A 19,185-nucleotide genomic window follows, 5' to 3' on the forward strand; every position below is an offset into this window, starting at 1 on the left:
TGCTCATTAAAGGAACATAATTCCGGCCTTTTCCACACAGGGGTGCTTATAAGTGGTTAAACTCAAATTCTCAAGTGCCATGGATTTGTGTCTGCATTTTGCACGCATACAGCATCTTTTAAAAGTAGAAGAGATGAAACATTTCAGAGCACTTTAAAAATAACAAGCCATTTGGAAGAAACAATTACAAAATCTGGATTCGGTTGGTGCGAAATTTGCTGTTCGCAAGCACTTTCATTCACTGCTTTCATGAATTCAGACCAGAAGAAGGGAGCGGCGAGGAGCCCTGGTTCGCTCGCTACTGGTCCGGATTGGAATGATGGGGATGCTTTGCCTGCCTGATTTTTCTCAGGGTGCTTGCTTTCGAACGTCCTGATGTGGTTCTGTGCAGTGCCAGGGTCAGGGCTCGAACGCTGCCTTCGGGTGCTAAAAAAGAAAGAGATTTGTGTGGCTGCAGGCTGGTTCAGAGTTTGAGAGCAAGCCAGTCTGAATAGACAGGGCCATTTTTTTACCTTAAGAATAGAAAATGTGGTAACAGTGAAATGTGTCAAAATTAAAGTCTAAGCTGCTACTCCTTAACGCAGCAACAGTCCAATTACCTTACTGTGAGAATTGCTGTGCAAACACAGTTGGCTTTCCCTGCCCTGACTGGTTTATACCTGTAAAAATGAAATAAATGCGTTTGGGAGTGAAAAGGGCTAAAAAAACCCCTTTTGTTGTGGTCTTTTTTGGGGTTTTGGGGGTGTGTGTGTTTGTTTTTGTAATAAAAACATTGGTTTATTTTTGGATTATTACAAATAAACCAAATTGTAATAAACTATTACATTTATTAATGTAAATAATCCTAGCAGTGCAGCTAGTTCAGGTAGTTCTTAGCGGTAGTAACTCATTGCTTGTCTGTTCTCAGGATGTACTTTTCTTTTTTTTTTTTTTTTTTTCAGTAAAAGTTAACAAAAAATGACTTGAGGAAAGACTGGCTGTATCTGTATGGATTTTTTTTTTTTTCTGCATATGACAAGAGGGGAAAATGCCAAATTACACTTGCAGAGGGAAAAGCCTGGCAGCCGACTGAGGCTGCAACATTATAAACCCTGGGATACAAAACCTTAATCTGCATTTAGCATGCAGTTCATTTCTTTTGTTTTTCAGGCCCAAACTCGTGTAAAGCTGAATTTTCTGGACCAGATTGCAAAGTTTTGGGAGCTTCAAGGATGTACGCTGAAAATTCCCCATGTGGAGAGGAAGATCTTGGATTTATTTCAGCTCAACAGAGTAAGACTTAGAACAGAGAAACTCTTCCTAAAACGATGTTGTGTTATCTCAGTGTCTAGGATGGTATCACAGTTGTTCAAGGGAGATTTTGGGGTATATCTAAGCTGGAAAATGTATTACTTTGTTTAAACTAACATAGCTAACGTAACAAAATAGTAGGAAATATAATATCGTGGGAGTTTTCATGTGAGCTTGGAGATAAAATTAAATTTCCAGCTCTTCTTTAAAGTCGAACTTGGATATAAACTGGTCAAGAATAAACTTAGGCTTAACTGAAGGAAGCTTCTGAGCAATGACAGCAGTGAGAAAAACATTTTTCCATTAGAAATATGGGAGAAAAAAATCCAATTACTTTTAGGATGAAGTTTTTTAAACTTCTGGAGAAGTTTGTGTTCTGATAGCAAGGGACAGGATTCACTGACCCCAAGGATATGTTTGCTGTCTTTCTTTATGTTTAGGTTAGTTTTTATTTGGTTGATTTTGAGCCTATTTCATAGCACTCCTTTGAGGGAGAAGAACTGGTTGTACTGCGCTAGAAAGTCGTGCTGGAAGACAAAGTAGAGGCGTGACAAATTGCAGCCAGACAAATTCTCAAAAGTAGGCTGAATTACTGTTTGGTCATTTAATAAAGGTGCTGACTTGTCTCTAAAGTAATTCAACAAGTTTGTACTTCCTGAATAGGTTATGTTACATGTTCCAGTTCTAGCTTTGAAACAACTTTCGTGTTTTGGTTTGGGTTTTTTGGTTGTTGGGTTTTTTGGTTTTGTTCTGTTTTTTTTTTTAAATCTATGTTTTTCTGGTTTAAAATAGCAATTGTGGTGGTGTCTTTTAAACTAGCAGTGCTTTCCTTAAACGCTGATAATATTAGTATTAAATATTTAACCATTTTTGTTTCACTTTTTAGCTAGTTGCAGAAGAAGGAGGATTTGATGTAGTTTGCAAGGAGAGAAAATGGACCAAAATAGCCACTAGGATGGGATTTGCTCCTGGCAAAGCTGTGGGTTCGCACATCCGTGCACATTACGAGCGCATTCTGTATCCTTACAACTTATTCCAGTCTGGAGCGAGCCTATTGGTAAGCTGTATTGAAGCTAACTGAAGTCCAATTAATTGAGTCTGTTTATTTTTTATGTATTGATGGAACGTTTCCAAAGGCTGCGGTTTATGCTTTACGGCATGCAGGTGGCAAGATGCAATCTGTGGTGTTGGTGCAAGCAATTCAGAAAGCCATAGGCGAACTTTTAATCAAAAGTACAGTTTTTAGAATTACTCTTCAAGGTAACTTCTTACTGACTGCTTTGAGTCCTACCTTTTTGTATTTTCTCTCTACACTTTACAGAAGGATGATAACGGACATTCAGACTTCCTATAATGATTTCTTTAGTGCTGTTTTGTCAAATGCAAAATACTGCTTTATTCACGGGTCATTACAGGTCCATCTCTCTGGTATAACAAGAGTGCTGTGGGGCTGTATCACTTGTAGATGGAGTGACTGAGGGACTGTATCAAACCATGGCAGTTTTGTGGCACCACCTCATCTCGCTTCCACTAAGGGCCTCCAAGTTCAAGAATGCTTCATGGATATTGCAGTGTAGTGAAAAGTAGGGCTTTTGCCTTCTTTCAAGCTTAAATCTTCATCCTTTCTGCTTAGATTTGGCCGTTAAAACAAAATTCAGGGTTGGTTGGGAGTGGAAGCAACGTGATCTCTAATGAAGAACAGGGCTTTTCTTATAGAGCAGTAGTGATTTATTTGGAAAACCAAAATAGGTTGCAGTTGCCAACACTTACCATGATGATCTTTTAAAGAGTGCAGTATTGACCTTTTTGAGGCATAAAAGCCCGAATCCTGTTACAAGCACGTCTTAATCTACAGAGCTCAACATTAGCCTTTTACATAAAGCTACCAAAATGAGGGAGGGATTTGACGTAAGTCAAGAAAGGTTGGAATCGAAGGCTTTTTACTTGGCTAGTGACGATGGCTTTTCAGCAAAGAACAGCTAGATTCTGCAAACCCTTCAAAAAATAATTTAACTTGTGTAGGTTTGACTGTTTTACACATGGGGGATAAGAAAAAAATATAGTTGAAGTTAAAAATCTTCATGCTAGGGAAACTACTCTATCAAAAATATTTTGCCTCGCCTCAGACACGTTCATGTTAAGCACTGGAAAGCAACACCATTTTCTGAAGGCATTTCATTGAAAACTTTGCATTTTTATTAGTTCTGAGAACTGTGGATTCTCATTTGTTTTGAAGCTGGTGTGTTTTGCGACACCTCGCTTTGCTTTCATATTTTTGAGGTGCAATTGCACAGGGAAAGATCTAATTAAAAGCTGTCAAACAGTTAACGTGTTACCAGGCTCCCCATGCGAGTGTCTGTCACCCAGCTGATGTTTGCATTCTTGGCTTTCTCAGTAGTGGACCCTTTTGGAAGAGAAAAGCCTTCTCAAAAGAGGGCACGCTTCTTTTTACATGTGACTTTCCAAGCTCTCTCTTGCAACGGGCACCTGACATTTGTTCCAAACGGATGTTTACTGAATGCAGTTCTGGAAAAACTATGTAGGTACGGTTAACTTCATTATTTAACTCCTTCCCCCCGCACTCCCCCCCCAGCTGTTAAAATATTCCCCTCCCATATGTGGCAGACGTGTATTTTCAATGAACTGAGAGAATCCACAGATGTATGTTGAGTTTAGCTCACTTTTCACTCTAAGATTTTACTTTTTTTTTTGTCTCCCTGACAGTGTTGTCTTCCAACTGAGTTTGTTTTGCAATACATTTTTTGAGGACGAATCTCAGATGAGATTCTTACTGAGAACACACGGAAGAAAGCCAGAAAGTGGTGCTTTCCCAGATGCTGCTTGTGTAGGTGTCCGTTTTATTGTGTGTCTGTTCAGTGCTTTACTGGGAATCTAAGCATCTGTGATTTTTGTTTTCGGAGAAGATGTAGCTATTCGATTTGACAGCTGTCAGTTTGAGATGCGTGGTTCCTTCTTGCGATATTTCAACAAGCCTTTTGAGAGAAACTCTTCAGGCAGCCAGGACGATCATCCATAAAAGATTAGCGCTTGCATTCACTGATTTTTTTTTCAAATTTTTTTTAATTGGTAGTACTTGCAATATTCATTGATTTTTTTTTTTTTTTTTTTTTCTGAAAAATCCGAAAATATGGAACGATGTGGTTTCTACTGATGACTATGCCATAACTTAAATCTCATCCAGATCTGTGTATAGCATTAATTGTTTGTGTGGCTTAAATATATGTTAAACTGGCTTCAGGAGTTATTTTGACAAATATCACAGCTGGAGATATTTCTGTATACGTACTAAAATAGCGAAACTCTCTGGAGCTGTTCAGAGGTGAAACAGATAGCATGTTTTTATTAAAGTTCTTGTTCAGTCCAGCAGCAAAAATTTCTTAAACCAGCCAGTTCCTAATACTCAAAAGCAGCACTCCACAGGAGTGTATTTATTTTATCTTGAAACATTGGAATAGAGAGGTCTGGGGTGTTGGGCTCCAGAGTAGTTGCAGGAAACCTGTTGGTGTAGCGGTTCTTACTATCTGTGCCTCGCTTTTATTCTTTGCCATAGTAGCCATCAGTACGATACTACAGAATCACGCTGTATGCCCAGAGGGATGCGCGTCCCCCTGCGGGAACTGAGGTGTCCAGAGTCTTCTGTCAATGCGTCTTCGGTGATGCATTGCCCAGATGTTCGCATGACTTAAAATGCAGCTCCAGTTTTGGGGGAGCTAGAGATGGTCTTGTGGTGGTCTGTTCTTCAGTGAATACAATGGGTTCGCTAATTCTGGGTCTGGAATCTTTTCCAAACTAAGGCATTAATGTCCTTGTGGGATTCATATGTCCAAAGATTTATATGTGTATGCCTCTAATAAAGATGTTTGTGTGAGATCGTCCTCTAGGAGCCTTAATTATTGTTACTGGAGAAAAATAAGCACCCCTGGAGCGTGATGGTTCTTATCCTCAAGTGGATACGTAGCAGGGGTAGGCCAGTTGGATTCAGCAAGCACAGGGAGACTGGGTGATCAGCTTATGTGTAAATTACTGCTTCGTAAACATCTAAACCTGGAGGAGATGGATTGTATCCCTATGGTTTTTTCCATCTTTTGACATCCCGGAGGCCTTGTGGACATTCCCGCTGTGTCCTTCGACCGCCTGGCGAAGGAGCTGCTACTTAGCGGTTTCAGCTGATGGGCTTTTAACTTGTTCTCTGCCACCGTTTGGAGTTGAAGGATTCCATCTTCTCAGAATATGGGATCATGATCACAATTTAGATCGCCATATGTAGGATGAGCTTATGGTAAATTGATAGAAGGTTAACCTTACCAAAGAGGCTCTGCTAATTAGGAAGGGACTGAAGAAATGGCAGCTAGTGTCCTCAGTTGAAGACCTACGCTTGCAGTTGATCAGATCACTCTAGGAGTAAAGTAGGTTCAGAGGAATTCCCATCCTTAAGACAGGACTTACCTAGAAGAAGAAGAACTAGATGTGTAAAACTGAAATGTTAATTAACAGCCATTTCATGCCGCTGCTTTGCCTTGACGTTACTGAGGCACTGGGAAATGTTTCTGCTTAAATAGTTGTTGAAACCTCAGTGTTTCGGAAGTGTCTTCTGGGCTTTTTTTTCAATGAACTGTTGATTGAAATAAGTGAGCGAAAGGACTGTTGTGGTTTCACCCGGCAGGCAGCTGAGCACCGCACAGCCTTCGCTCGCTTCCCCCGCCTGCAGTGGGATGGGGGGGGAAGTAAAATTTGTGGGTTGAGATAAAGACAGTTTAATAGGTCAGAAAAGGAAGGGAAAATAATGATAGTAATGATAAAAGAATATACAAAATAAGTGATGCACAATGTAGTTGCTCACCACCCGCCAAACAATGCCCAGCCAGTTCCAGAGCAGTGGTTGCCACCCCCCAGCCAACTCCCCAAGTTTCTATACTGGGCATGATGCCATAGGGTATGGAATAGCCCTGTGGCCAGTCTGGGCCAGCCCCCCTGGCTGTGCCCCCTCCCAGCTTGTTGCTGGCAGGGCATGAGAAGCTGAAAAGTCCGTGACCAGTGTAAGCGCTGCTCAGCAACGGCTAAAACACCCCTGTGTTATCAACATTACTCTCATCCTAAATCCAAAGCGCAGCACTACACCAGCTACTAGGCAGAAAATTAACTCTGTCCCAGCTGAAACCAGAACAGTGGTGCTCTTTCCCTCCCCCCCTCACTTGGCCACTCCACCAGAGTGAGGCAAGTTCTGCTTTTTGTTGTTTTTCTTGCCAGGTTTCATTGCCCTTTTGTTTAGGAGAGGCTGTTTGCCTTCTAGGTACTCGCTTTCACGGATCGTGTCCCCTCTGTTACTAGAAGGAGTAGACAGTGTTTTTTAGTGAAAGGTTTGGATTTCACACAAGGACATGATTCAAGGAACCAGAATTTGCAAAAGTCATTAAATTTGGCAATGTTCTATGTAGCATTAGGCTCATTTGCTTTTCTATTCTCTCACTTTCATATTTTTCCTACGTTTTCCTGCTTTTTCTGCTTGTCCACTTTTTTTGTCCTGAAAAATTGTTACTTGTGACTTTCTCCCACTGATGTTAATGTGAAATAATTCACGTCATCTTCTTTCCGTGTGAGCTTTAAGGGAGCATGGTCTTCTGAAGAGCTAGCCGCGCTCTCTGTGGCCTCCGCGTACGCAGCACGGGAGCACGCCCAACTTGGAGCATCAGCCGCAAAGTTGGGTGGTTTTGTGTGTGTTGAAATTAAGTCAGACAGTTGCTTCCAAAGAATAAGTCTAGAGCTTACGAAATCTGAGATCAAAAGCAATCCTAAACAAAATAGAAGTTCTGGAGGTTTCTTTGAGCAGTGGTGTGAGCTGTCTGTGGGTGATGGGTGATGATGTCCTGCTACCCTTGGCTGGTATTTCTCTTTTGTTAAATACACATTTCTTTCAGCGTGGACTTGTCTTCTAAAATGCCACTTTTTCCTCCTTCATCCCCCCTTCTGACTGTCATTTGTTTCTGCCAGGCTGATGTCTGTGCTGGCTGCAGAGCGTCGGTCCCTCGGCCGCTGCAGTGCTGCTCTTGCAGCTCCTGTCCTGTTTCTCTCGGGCTGAGAAAATGTTTGTGATGGGAACAGATGTGAACTGGGGAAACGTGGATCCAGCAATTTGTGTGAAATACTTTCTGGCAACACAAGACTTTTTTTCTTTCTTCAGGATTCGTTGTTTACTCATTAAAAACTGTTACATTTTGTCTGCTGTTACTGAATGTTGTGTGGCTTGACAAACTTGGAACTGTCATTAGTTATTATTTTTCTTGCCAATTGTATGCACAGTTTGCAGCAATTAAATGTGTTCGTTCAGTGATTTGGAAGGACTAAAACTGTTCTTGCATCTCCTTCTTCCCATCTGCCCTTTATTCATGCAGCAGTGTTGCCTTCTCCAAAAAAATATAAGGAACGTAACATCTGCAATGTTGTTCAGACAAAATTGTATTTCATTTAAGACAGGGATGTATGATAGGCTGTAATTTACTTTTATATTGCTTTGTACGCTAGCATTACAGTAATGCAACCTGAGGACGCTCCAGCAGTTTCCAGTCTCCAAAAGCACCATCTACTAGAAGAACTGGTATAGGTATTCCCATAGAGGAATGTTGGGTGCTCATAAAATTTAAAAGATTACTTCAGCTTTATTTAAGATCCTTTATTATGGTTATTGCATTCGGTAAAAGGGCAGAAAAAAGTGATTTTGTGACTTGTTCAAATAGGTAATGTTACAATTACCGTAAATACTAACTGTTTTTATTAACTCAGCACAGTGATTATTAAAGCCCTGTCTACATTCTATCACATTAGCCGGGAAATTGTTCTACGCAAAGTTTGTATTAGAAGTGGAGGCAGAAATTAAGTAATCAAATTGTGTCTCTTCAGTGCTTGCAGAAACCAGATCTCACCAGTGACACAAAGGACAAGGAATATAAGCCCCACGATATTCCACAGAGACAGTCTGTTCCGCCGTCTGAAACTTGTCCACCAGCTCGTCGAGCAAAACGCCTAAGAGCAGAGGTGAGAGAATCGGTCCTTCTGCGGGCGAGTGCTCGTGGTGCCCGAGCCTGACACCGTAATGCGGTGATGGTGTGCCTACCAACGTGGCACAGCAGGTTTTGGTTAAGTTACAGGACAAATTTTATTTCGATCGGATCGCTAAATGTATATGTGTAGTAAACAGCGGTTTAACTTTTTCTTCGTCATTGTTAAACATACCTAAATATCTATAAATGCATAAATTATAAATATTATGGTAAGGATTGCGTGATACTTTAAAAAGTGTATTATTGTGGTTGGGAGTTCTGAGAGGCTCTAGAACTGAAGCTGTTCCGCTTATACAGTAGTAACGAGTGTGTACGCTATAATAAAGTTTTTAGCAGAATTATAAATAATACGGGGCTCATAAGTTAAAATGCAGGTGACAAATTCTAGAAATGAAGCTTGTTTTTTGCAGCTTTGATCTCTGTCGTTTCCTCAGAGGACAGCCAGTGAACAGTAGTTCTTCTTTAAATGTGTTGGGAGGTTTCTGTAAACCTTTCATGAGTTGAAGCCAGACGTTAGAGCAGAGAAGGTTTTTGCTATAACATCAGCATTGTTGCATTTCATTTTTTACTCCGAGTTCTATCAATTTACTATACTTTCACTACGTAACATAAGGAAAAAATTGCATAACATTAAGTCAGTATGGTTTTGTACAGTCAAACAGGATTAATCTTACCCGTGCTTAAGAAATACTGTTTGTTTGGATAAGCATAAAATTTATTTTTTATATCTGCATGGAGTTCTCCTGTGAAGACCTATTTTAGGGGCTCGCGATGTGACTCCTTTGCTGGAAAACGGTTCTGCTGTGACTTCAGTCCTTCCAGGCTGATGCTCCTGCCTTCAGGGAGTTTACAATTTCTTTTGTTTGAGCAGATGAAGAGCAGGGGAGGCTCGTTCCCAGGAGACGGTCTTATTGGCGCTGACATTATGAGTTAGGAAGGTCATGATTGCCTCTCTTTGTTTATAATTCAGATTTCTATTTAAGTTTGTTTCAGACTCTCTATTAACTCCCATTGTTCTAGTCTTGGTCTTTATTACTACCAAGTAGTACAGTTTAGTTGTTGCAAATCCTGCCTTAGAATTATTCTTAGTTAATAAGTTACAGTTAAGGTTTTCTAAAGCTTTTCCACTCAAATACTCGGTTACAAGTAGGTTTATAATTCTGAGAAATCCTCAGTAGTTTGATCTAAAACTGTCAATTTGAAGTATCTGCCTGTGGTTGAAAGATGCTAGGTCTCATGTATCCTTTAAAGATTAACAGCAGGGCAAATACATAATAAAATGTTATCTGTTTCTCCGACAGTGGTATCAGGTGGCGCTGACTAAAAAGAGCGCGTGGTTTTATCGTTTCTGCGAAAGCTGACTGCTCTTACCTAGCCCAAATGCGAGGCTCCCCGTCAGCCCTTTCCCTGCGCGCTACTGGTGTCAGGCACCTCGTTTTTGTGGCAAGAAAATACTCGATTAAGAACAAAATTGAAACAGAGAGAGCTAAGGCTGAATTAAGGAGCATGGACTGACCAGCTTAGGAAGGAGCTGTGGTGCTTTAAGACAGTAATTTCCAAAAGTTAAGATTTGTTGATGTGTTTCTGTTCCATTTCAGTGCAAAGCCGGCTAAGTTGATTAAATCCATGTTATTCTTCATTGAAGCTACGCGCAGGTGATTTTTGCACTGACCTGGTTGCAGAGTAGTAAGGTTTGGTTAATGTGTCTTGACTTCTTGCTCTAACGAGATATGCAAGGGTTTGTCAGTGTCTTAAACTGTAAAACCAAAGTTCATTCTCATGTTTACCGGTTTGACATTTCCTGCTTTTCAAAGGCTAACCATCTACTATAAACCTCTAAAATAAGTGAAGTACAGGAAGGTACTGTAAATTATTCTTACAAGCAAAAAAATACAGCCTGTGGGATAAACGTTAGCTTGCAATTGTAAGATGCATGCAGTTTTACCTTGCTCTTTCCTACCTGGTTTGTAAATGCTTAGGAGAGAAAGTTCATAATTGGAATGGAAAAAGGCAATGACAGTCACAGGCTGGTTTAGAAATGCCAAGGATTTAGGTGCTTGATGTAGAAAAAATAAGTGTAAAAGACCAGAACAATGCTGCGGAAGCGAAGGTGAGATGAACTGATACGATAAAAGGCTCAGGCCAAAAAAAAAAAACTACTCTTGTGAAGCTAAATATAGGCTTAAGCACAGGATACAGATGTAACTCGTAGAAGTTAAAGATGCAGAAGATGAGGCATCCGTTGCTGCGCTGCTTGAGGATCAGTGCAAACCGATCCTGGTTCAGTATTACTAAATATAAAGAACAGCTTTTTTTTTTTTTTTTTGCATATCTTAAGCAATTGGACCTCTGCCTGGTCTCATGGAGACAGTCATTTGGACAAAGAGAACACCAAAAGTGAAGGGGAAATAATGTCAAAACCACCTCTGCAAAAATCCAAAGCAAACAAACAAGAAGGCCTACAAAAAAAAAAAAACCCAAACAGAACAACAGCAACCCCCGCCCTCCGATGCTTCAGTCCTGCTGTTAGAGCTGGGCCAGCGAGTCCTGAGTCCGTTACTGGGGTTTAGGGAGTGGTTGATAGTGGACTGACTGGTGTGAGTAGCAAGAGAGTGGTTGCATGACGTCATTTCCTTAAGAAATAAGGCTTAAAAAATACAGCGTTGGAGAAACGCGTCTTTATGCTGAGGGATTTGAGAAATGTTCTCCCACAGTCTCAAAACTTCAGGGAAGAAATATAAGAATTAAATGGAAAACCATTATTCTGTGTGGAAAGCTCCGCGATAGACCAAGTTCCCTGCTTAGAAGACTGGAGTATGTTCTGCTTCTCAAGAGTAAAAGAAAATCTATGAAAGCCCAAAGTTCCTCGCTCCTTTGCTTCTTACCAAGTTCCACTGAAACCAAACTAAAACCATGGTGCCATCGTTGGCCCGGGCCTTTTGTGGGATTTCCTTTCAAGTCTCTCCGGGCTGTTCCCTCTGTTAGCTCTCTCTGAACTCTTTTTTTAAACAATTGAAAACAAGTATTTTAGAAATTCAGGTTGCCTTTTTAGATTTATTTGTTTGCAAGTATAAAATGGTTCTTTGAGTTTAAATGAAGTCCTCAAAGTCTTTATCTGACTTCCACCTGCCTGGCTCTTTCCTAGACCAAGTCAGGTCCACGTTTTAAGACCTCCGCTGTACCTCAGCGACGTGTCCGTGCCTCGCATCAGCCTGTTCCCCTCGTGGCATTTATCAGAGTGCCTCAACAATTGATGCAGAAATATTTTTTTTGAATTTGGAAGTCAAAATTGTCGTCTTCTCCCAGTTCTTTTCTCAGCTTTTGAGAGTACTGAAATGTGCATTTTAACACTTTGCAGGGTCTGCCACCAAAGCTACTCAGCTGTAGACACTTGTGGGGAATTATTTATATCTTAATAGCCGCTCTCTTGTTAGGATGCCGAGTGTTGGGCATCGCCAGCTTTTCCCCGTCTTCGGAGCAGCGCCGAGGGCGGGAGGGGTCGGGCGCGGGTTGGATCTCCGGGCGTGCGGCATTGCACGCAGCAGCTGGCTGCGTACTCCAAAATCGTCGCTCTGCACTTGGGCAAGCCGCCCAGAGTTTGGATGGCAGTGACCATTTTCCCAAACACAGGTGTGAAACCAAAGCGTTCCATCTAAGGACATTACTGATTTTTTTTCTCCCCCCGCCCCCCCCCCCCCTTTTTTTTCTTTTTAAGGCAACCAATATTAAAACTGAATCTGACCCTCCAGAAGCCAGAACTCATAATCTGAGACGTCGAATGGGATGTGCACCTCCAAAGTGTGAGAATGGTGAGTGGCAAGGGGGGAGTGAAACAAAATGTGAATGCAATTTCTGTTACTTTTGTTACAAACTCGTTTTAAGTGTTTTAAAAAAGTGTTTTAAAAAAATACTTCTGTTAACTTCACTTTTTAATTGGAATTTATTGTAAAAGTTCTTTTATGGCTTTGAAATCTTTTTGTTTGTTTTGTAAGTGGTTGAGTTTTCCTGGAGAAGAAGGTATTTCCAGTTGAAAAAAAGAAAAAAGTCTTTTTTTAAACTTCAGTGTCTCTTATGGAGCAATCAGAAATGAGATTTGAGCCATATTTCTATTTTGTATTTTAAATAGCTAGTATCAATCCACTAGCTTTAAATAGAGGAAACTCTTTTAAAAACGTACCAGATTTCAGACACTTTTAGGAAAGAATTTGAATTTGAAATCAGGTAATGAAACACATGAAGGCAAAAGATACTATGTTGTGAACTTAATGATAAAGTTCCCATAATAGGATTTTTAAATTGCTTCTATCAATAGTCCTGAGTTTCTTGTTATCTGTTTATAATGATTTCAGACTGAGAAGAAGTGTTTAATGCCATCAAACAGAAGAATAAGCGTGTTGACAAATAATTTGGCAAAGGGAATACAGGAACCACTTACAACTACTTCATAATTGACATTAACTAAGCAGGTTTTTTTCAAGAATTTGTGTAGATTGTGGTCTTTTTTAATTTGATAATTTTTTTCCTTAAGGAGTGTCTCTAGGCATTAACCTTTTTTCTTTTTTCCCCCTAAAGAGTAGAAGGAAAAAGTTCTAGACAGTTTTTTAATGCTTAAATTTCTGATAGAATTGTAGAATCCCAGGTTGGAAGGGACCTCGAGGATCACCTGGTCCAGCCTTTCTAGGCAAGAGCGCAGTCCAGACGAGATGGCCCAGCACCATGTCCAGCTGAGTCTTAAGCGTGTCCAGTGTAGCAGAGCCAACCCCTTCCCTGGGGAGATTATTCCAATGATTGACTGTTCGCATTGTGAAAAATTTCCCTCTCGTGTCCCATCGGAATCTCCCTGGGAGTAACTTGTACCCGTTACCCCTTGTCCTCACCATGGGACTCCTTGTAAACAGGGAGTCTCCATCTTCTTGTAACTCCCCTTTAAGTACTGGGACATAGATGTAGACATTCTTCCCTTTAATATCTTTGTTAGCTCTCGGACTCCAAGAAATGCTTCGGGTTGTCTCACGTCCAGGTGCAGAGGTCTCTAGCTCACTTGTAACTTTAGCGACAAACTTCATTCCCCCTTGCCTGCAGCGCCAGAGCCCTGGGATTTTCCACGTTCTGTTGCATGGATTTGGGGGTGTGGTTTTTTGTTTGTTATAATGTCAGGAATGAAGACTTGGGTAGAGACAGGCCCAAATTAGGCAGGAGTGTAAGAATGTAGAGGGACTGCTTCTTCGTCAGGCCACTTCTGCTGCAGGCTCATCTTTGACGATACGTTTGCATGAAAGCTACCACTACGAGAACCTGAAGCGTGAAGCTCATCGTAGGAAGCCGTAGTGTTGTTTTGTGTCTCCATGTGACATGCTGCTGTAAAATTGATGGAGTAATTCAACCGCATTTGTTAACACCACATGGAAACAAAATCTTAGCTTATGAAGATACTCATAATTTAACTTAAGTGAATTTAAATGGGATTTAAAATACCCACTCAAAAAATGTGGCTGTGATAGTCCTTGCTAGCTCGCGATGGCATGCTTGTTTTCTCTGGTAATACCGGCTTCTGTAGGCATTGCAGGTGTTCAAATCTTGCCTTAAGCTAACTGAAACAAGTCTGTGTATGGGATAACAAGTAATTCAACAAATAACTTGGAGCGATGCAGTCTAACAAGTAATAACAAATAAATAATAACAAGTAATGCTAAGCATTAAAACATTTTGTAATACCCTCATTTTTCTTTCTGTTGCACCAGAAAAGGAAATGCACGGCACGGTGAAACTTCCCGAGAAGAGAGAACATGCCGGGGAGCCAGAGAAAGACAAATCCAAAGTCCGATCTAAAAAACCCACTAATGCTGTGAGTACGCCCTGCCTTCCTGCTGCTTCGCGTTGATAGCGGGGGTTTCTGGGGTCTCTTGGGTGTAGTGAAACCTCATGTCGTTTCTGTCATGCTAAGGACTCGCTTGTAGTCTCCATGTAACCCTGCAGTTGAAACAAAGCAGAATCTGGGCCTGCTGGAACGTACGTACTCGTAAAGCTTCATGCTGTTACAAAGCTGACAATAACAGGATAGTTACGTTTCGCTGTCTGTAACGTGCTTTCTGTCTCAAACTAAGCATTTTGAAAGAAGAGTCCAAATGGAAGTGGTTCTTCTGTGATCTCTCTCCCCGTTGCTCTTTAACCTCAAGGGCGTTTAATGTGAGCGCTGGCACCCGGCTCTCCAGCAGCCCTGCCACTTACTCCCCAATTTCAGCACTAACTTGAAAGCTTTGTTGTTCAAATGCTTCTTGAAAAACCAACCCTGTTTCTGCTCCAACTTCCACACACCACCGTCCCGTCCCCGTCCCCCCCCCCCCCCCCCAAAAAAAACCAAACGGAAAGCGATGGTCATTTGTCTCACTTTTGAGGAGATGGTAATGAGATTCTTTCCATCCATGCCACTACTTCAGGCCTTCCTAAACCAAAAAACATTCTTTGTTTAATCCACACCTATAGCTAATACCTGAGAAGGAAATGTGCAGATAGTAGAAGCCTGACACCTCTACCCCCAAACAAAAAAAGCATGCGGGAAGGAGCAGGAGATGCTGCTGCTTTTTCTAACAACACAAGACCACGGGGGCTGCTTGGCCTCACAGCTCTGCTCTGTATTTGAGAGGAGCCTTCCAGGCTGTTGCTGATGAAGGTGTGGTGCAGGGCAGGCAGCGGACAACCCTGGCCACGTTTGGAGCCCCTGCACCTTTTCCTTGGCGCTCGGTAGCTGTCATGAGAAACCTCCATCAGAGTTGTTTACCAGCCACCCCCCAGCCCAAGGGCACGTAGCTCTGCTGGGAAGCTGGTGCCTTTCCAAATTAAAGTGAAGGTCTTGGCCAGTATCTCTGGGGAAAAAGAGGAATGCTCCCATCAAGAGGAACCCCTTTCTCTCTTCTGAGGCTCCAAGGAGTTGGTCTTGGGAGGAGGAGACGTCTGTGCACACGCTCTGCACGTGAGAGCAACGAGAAAAGGGATTTGTGAGCCACCCAGAGGTGTTCCGTTACAGCTGCCGAGTCCCAGTGCTGGGGGTTGAAACTGTCCTGGCCACTGAATCAAGTCTGCGGTCATTTGGGAAAAAAAAGACATGGAAGGGCTTGCAACTCTTGTGGTCCTTCCTGAAGTTACAGAGGGGGGTTATTTAAACTTTTACATAAGTATTTTGTGTTTGCTTGTCTCCTTTCCATTTCAGAGATAAAGTAAAAGGACGCTTTAGCGAATGTCCCAGATGACGGAGTTACCCAGCTGCTCTTTCACTGCGCGTTACCTTAAGTGCTCAAATTCCCACTCTGGCAATTTTTTGTTACAGGTGGATTTGTATGTCTGTCTCTTATGTGGCAGTGGTAACGATGAGGACCGGCTCCTGTTGTGTGATGGCTGCGATGACAGTTACCATACTTTTTGTTTAATTCCACCCCTTCATGATGTTCCCAAAGGGGACTGGAGGTGTCCCCAGTGTTTGGCTCAGGTAATTCGACAAACCATAAAAGTTAGGCTGAAGGTGATTTTTTTATTTTGTGTTTTGTTTGTTTGTTTTTTAAAACTTGATCCTCGGGATTGAAAATACAATTTCTTCTTACTTAACATTGTGCAAACAAGGTGATAGAGGGTAAAGCTAAAATGAAGGCTGGACATGCTTCAAATTGCAAAGCTATCGCTTAATATTTCAGAGCTAAAAATTGATCTGCCTCAGCATTGCTAAATTTTAAAGAATCCATTGGATTTTAATGGGCACCTTTCCTCTGTGTTTAAAATTTGAGTCTCACGGGGTGCTTCCGTGTGGAGGTCTATGCATCTTTTTTTTTTGCTCAGCTCTACTAGAGGAAGGAGGAATTAAGCGTGTTACTTCATTAATGTTTATGCAGATTTATCAATAAATAAATATTGTGGTTTGGTGAATTCAGCAGAGTAGTTTCTTCTTCTGACTGCGCGACTTGGGGCAGTCACTGCGTTTGGGTCAGGTGCCCTGCCTTCTTCCCCATCAGGTGCTGTAATAGTAGCAGATTTGTATAAAATCTGAGCACAGATTGTCTTATTAATACATTATAGAAATAATGATCATTTCAATTGCAGGAGTGCAATAAGCCTCAAGAAGCATTTGGTTTTGAACAAGCGGCAAGAGACTATACACTCCGCACGTTTGGAGAAATGGCAGATGCGTTCAAGTCAGACTATTTTAACATGCCAGTACACGTATGTATTTATCCTGATGCCGTAATGTAGATTTCGTTGTTTGTGCTTAGTTAAAATATATAACTCTTGGGGGGGGGGGGGGGCGGAATTCCCTTTTTGAATGGGATGAAATCCCAAATCAGAGGTTCTCATTTACATCAGTGAATCCTTGTTCTTGCTGGTGTCATGGTTTCTCGTTCCACCAGCTGCTTGGTTTTTTCACTTTTGAAGAAGTGTCTGTAAGGAGGAGAATACTGTCTGTCTGTCACCCATTCCTGAGAGGAGAAAGACGCAGCATGTTCTACGTGGAACCACATTTCTGCTGCATTTTTTTTCCTCTTGCTGAAGCGATTTTGAAATGGGGAACTGCTTCAAGCTTATGGAGATTCCTCCCTGAGATAGCTTTTATGCACATGGTTTTTATATACCGATTCCTGAGTACGTACTCCTTGTTTTTTCTTCTTCTCATCCCTAGATGGTCCCCACCGAGCTGGTTGAAAAAGAATTCTGGAGACTCGTTAGTACCATTGAAGAAGATGTGACAGTAGAATATGGAGCTGATATTGCTTCAAAGGAATTTGGCAGTGGCTTCCCAGTGAGGGGTGGGAAATTTAAAGTTAGGCCAGAAGAAGAGGTAGGTCTTTATGAGTTCACTGTGTATGTTTGTATTGCGGTTCTTCATTAAGTAGGTCTCTTTAGTTCAAAGTAAAATAATGGAACGGGGCTGCAAAGTGTTTGTTTTGTGTATCTGGCACAGTGTTTGAAGAGGAGAATTACATCAGAGTTTTGAATAAATAAAATTTGCTGTGATCAGACATTAAAAGCCACAGATTTATCCTAGAAGTTATTTATTAACTTCCAGACTAAAAAACAAAAGAAGTCTCTTTAACAAAGCAGGTCAGATAAGATTTGTGAAGAGAGCACAGACAACGGAGGCTTTGTTCTTTGATTCATTGACCTGTTTCTTATATTTTTTCATTGGGAAGGATGCTTTTCTTCTGTTGTTCTTTTGGCAGTTTCACCTTCTGGGATTTTGTATTTCATCTTGTGTAAACCTGTGACTGTTCTGTTCAATTTTCAGGAATACCTTGATAGTGGCTGGAATTTAAACAACATGCCTGTGATGGAGCAGTCTGTTCTTGCTCACATCACTGCAGACATATGTGGAATGAAATTACCCTGGCTGTATGTAGGAATGTGCTTTTCTTCATTTTGTTGGCATATAGAAGACCACTGGAGCTATTCGATTAACTATCTGCATTGGTGAGTTTGAGGAATAAACTCAGCCTGAAGAGCAATCTCCCCTTCGTTCCCCTTCCCCTCTTTAATGAGTGGACTAAAACCAGATTCATAGAACTCGGGCCAGAATAACCCTTGCAATCCTGTAGCAGGAGGGTTAAATTTGGCACAGCGTGATTCCTGCATTGATTTGGTTGTGGACAAGAGGTCATATTTTGGAAAGAGACATCCATTCCCAGTTTTAAAAAATCCATGAGAGATGCAGCAGATACTCCATTAAATGTTTTATTATGCTCAATGTAAAACTAAAAACCATGCAAGTTTTTTTAAAAATCATCTAACCTCAACTAACAATCATAGGATCCTGCATATTTTTTTGTCTGTTAGATAGATCATTCTATCATAAATCCTCTCATCAAGCGAATACTTGTCAGCTGTAATCAGGACAGATCTTTGCCATCTCTTTGATATTCTAAACAGATTGAACTTCTTAAACTTCTCACCTTACAACAGCTTTTCTAGAGTTTGAATTGTTCTTGTCACTCCTCCTGAAGCCTGTCAAGCTCTTTCCCTTTCCGTGTTCACATATGTATTCCAGCAGAATGGTAAAACCACATCCCAGCCACGATTCAGTAGGTCGTCTTTTTGGTCAAGTTATTCAGTTGCTGCTCCTTGAAAGAGGAGCACAGTCCAAGTTGTCAGTGACTTCATTCGCTTGCTTTCTTAGTACTTGACATTATTAAAACAAATGTTTGAGTGAGGCTAAGTCAAGGCGTGATTGAGATTACGTTGTAAAAATGATCTTCCTTGTTATTTGTTTTGGTTTTTTGTTGGGGTCTTCAATCAGACTGAAAACTGTGGGAAGGAGAGGAGGATTTTTGTTTGCAGTAGAAACTTCATTTCGTTGAGGAGGGCTTCCCTTGCCGTTGTTGGAATGGCATTGTGTGCTGCATAATTTGTCCCAAATTGCATTGGTGTTTGCAGGCAAGGCCGGAAAGGTACCGAAGTGCATACATGGATATCTGCACACGCCTGTACGCGCATCTGCAGACACATGTGAAAGTAGCCCTGCCTGCTTTTAATTTGGTTCTCCTCCAGTGTGAATAACCTTGATGTCTTTTCATTTGCAGATATTATTCTGTATTTCCATTCAGCTTAGAGGTTTATATCTGGGATTTTTAGCCTATTGGAGAGCAACATGTATTTGAGGTTAATACTGTTCTTGGCCAGAGGAGTCAATCGTAATGACCTGCCGCTGAAGAAATGATGCTCCAAACTCTGAAAAGACTTCAGAAGGCAGGACTTATTCTTGTGAAGTACTGGGGATGGCATGTCCGTCTTCAGTGGTCCCATCTGCTTGTATCCTGGTACAGTATTTTGAGCAGACAGTCCC

At 41.4% G+C, this 19,185-nt stretch overlaps 1 protein-coding gene across 2 annotated transcripts in view; it reads left to right on the forward strand.

Annotated features, from left to right (window-relative positions):
• Positions 1 to 19,185, forward strand: part of KDM5B (lysine demethylase 5B) — a 61,682-nt gene that overhangs the window by 13,987 nt on the left and 28,510 nt on the right. For both annotated transcript variants that reach the window (XM_087762104.1, XM_087762105.1), the window contains exons 3-11: positions 1,150 to 1,272; positions 2,177 to 2,347; positions 8,206 to 8,340; positions 12,082 to 12,175; positions 14,108 to 14,211; positions 15,691 to 15,849; positions 16,455 to 16,574; positions 17,029 to 17,187; positions 17,635 to 17,816. In XM_087762104.1, coding sequence (XP_087618230.1) covers positions 1,150 to 1,272; positions 2,177 to 2,347; positions 8,206 to 8,340; positions 12,082 to 12,175; positions 14,108 to 14,211; positions 15,691 to 15,849; positions 16,455 to 16,574; positions 17,029 to 17,187; positions 17,635 to 17,816 — 1,247 coding nt within the window. The remainder of the gene's footprint in view (positions 1 to 1,149; positions 1,273 to 2,176; positions 2,348 to 8,205; positions 8,341 to 12,081; positions 12,176 to 14,107; positions 14,212 to 15,690; positions 15,850 to 16,454; positions 16,575 to 17,028; positions 17,188 to 17,634; positions 17,817 to 19,185) is intronic.

This window comes from Nipponia nippon, unplaced genomic scaffold (genome assembly GCF_047370975.1).
Source record: "Nipponia nippon isolate SJK-2023a ecotype South Korea unplaced genomic scaffold, ASM4737097v1 scaffold_25, whole genome shotgun sequence".
Lineage (NCBI taxonomy): Eukaryota > Metazoa > Chordata > Aves > Pelecaniformes > Threskiornithidae > Nipponia > Nipponia nippon.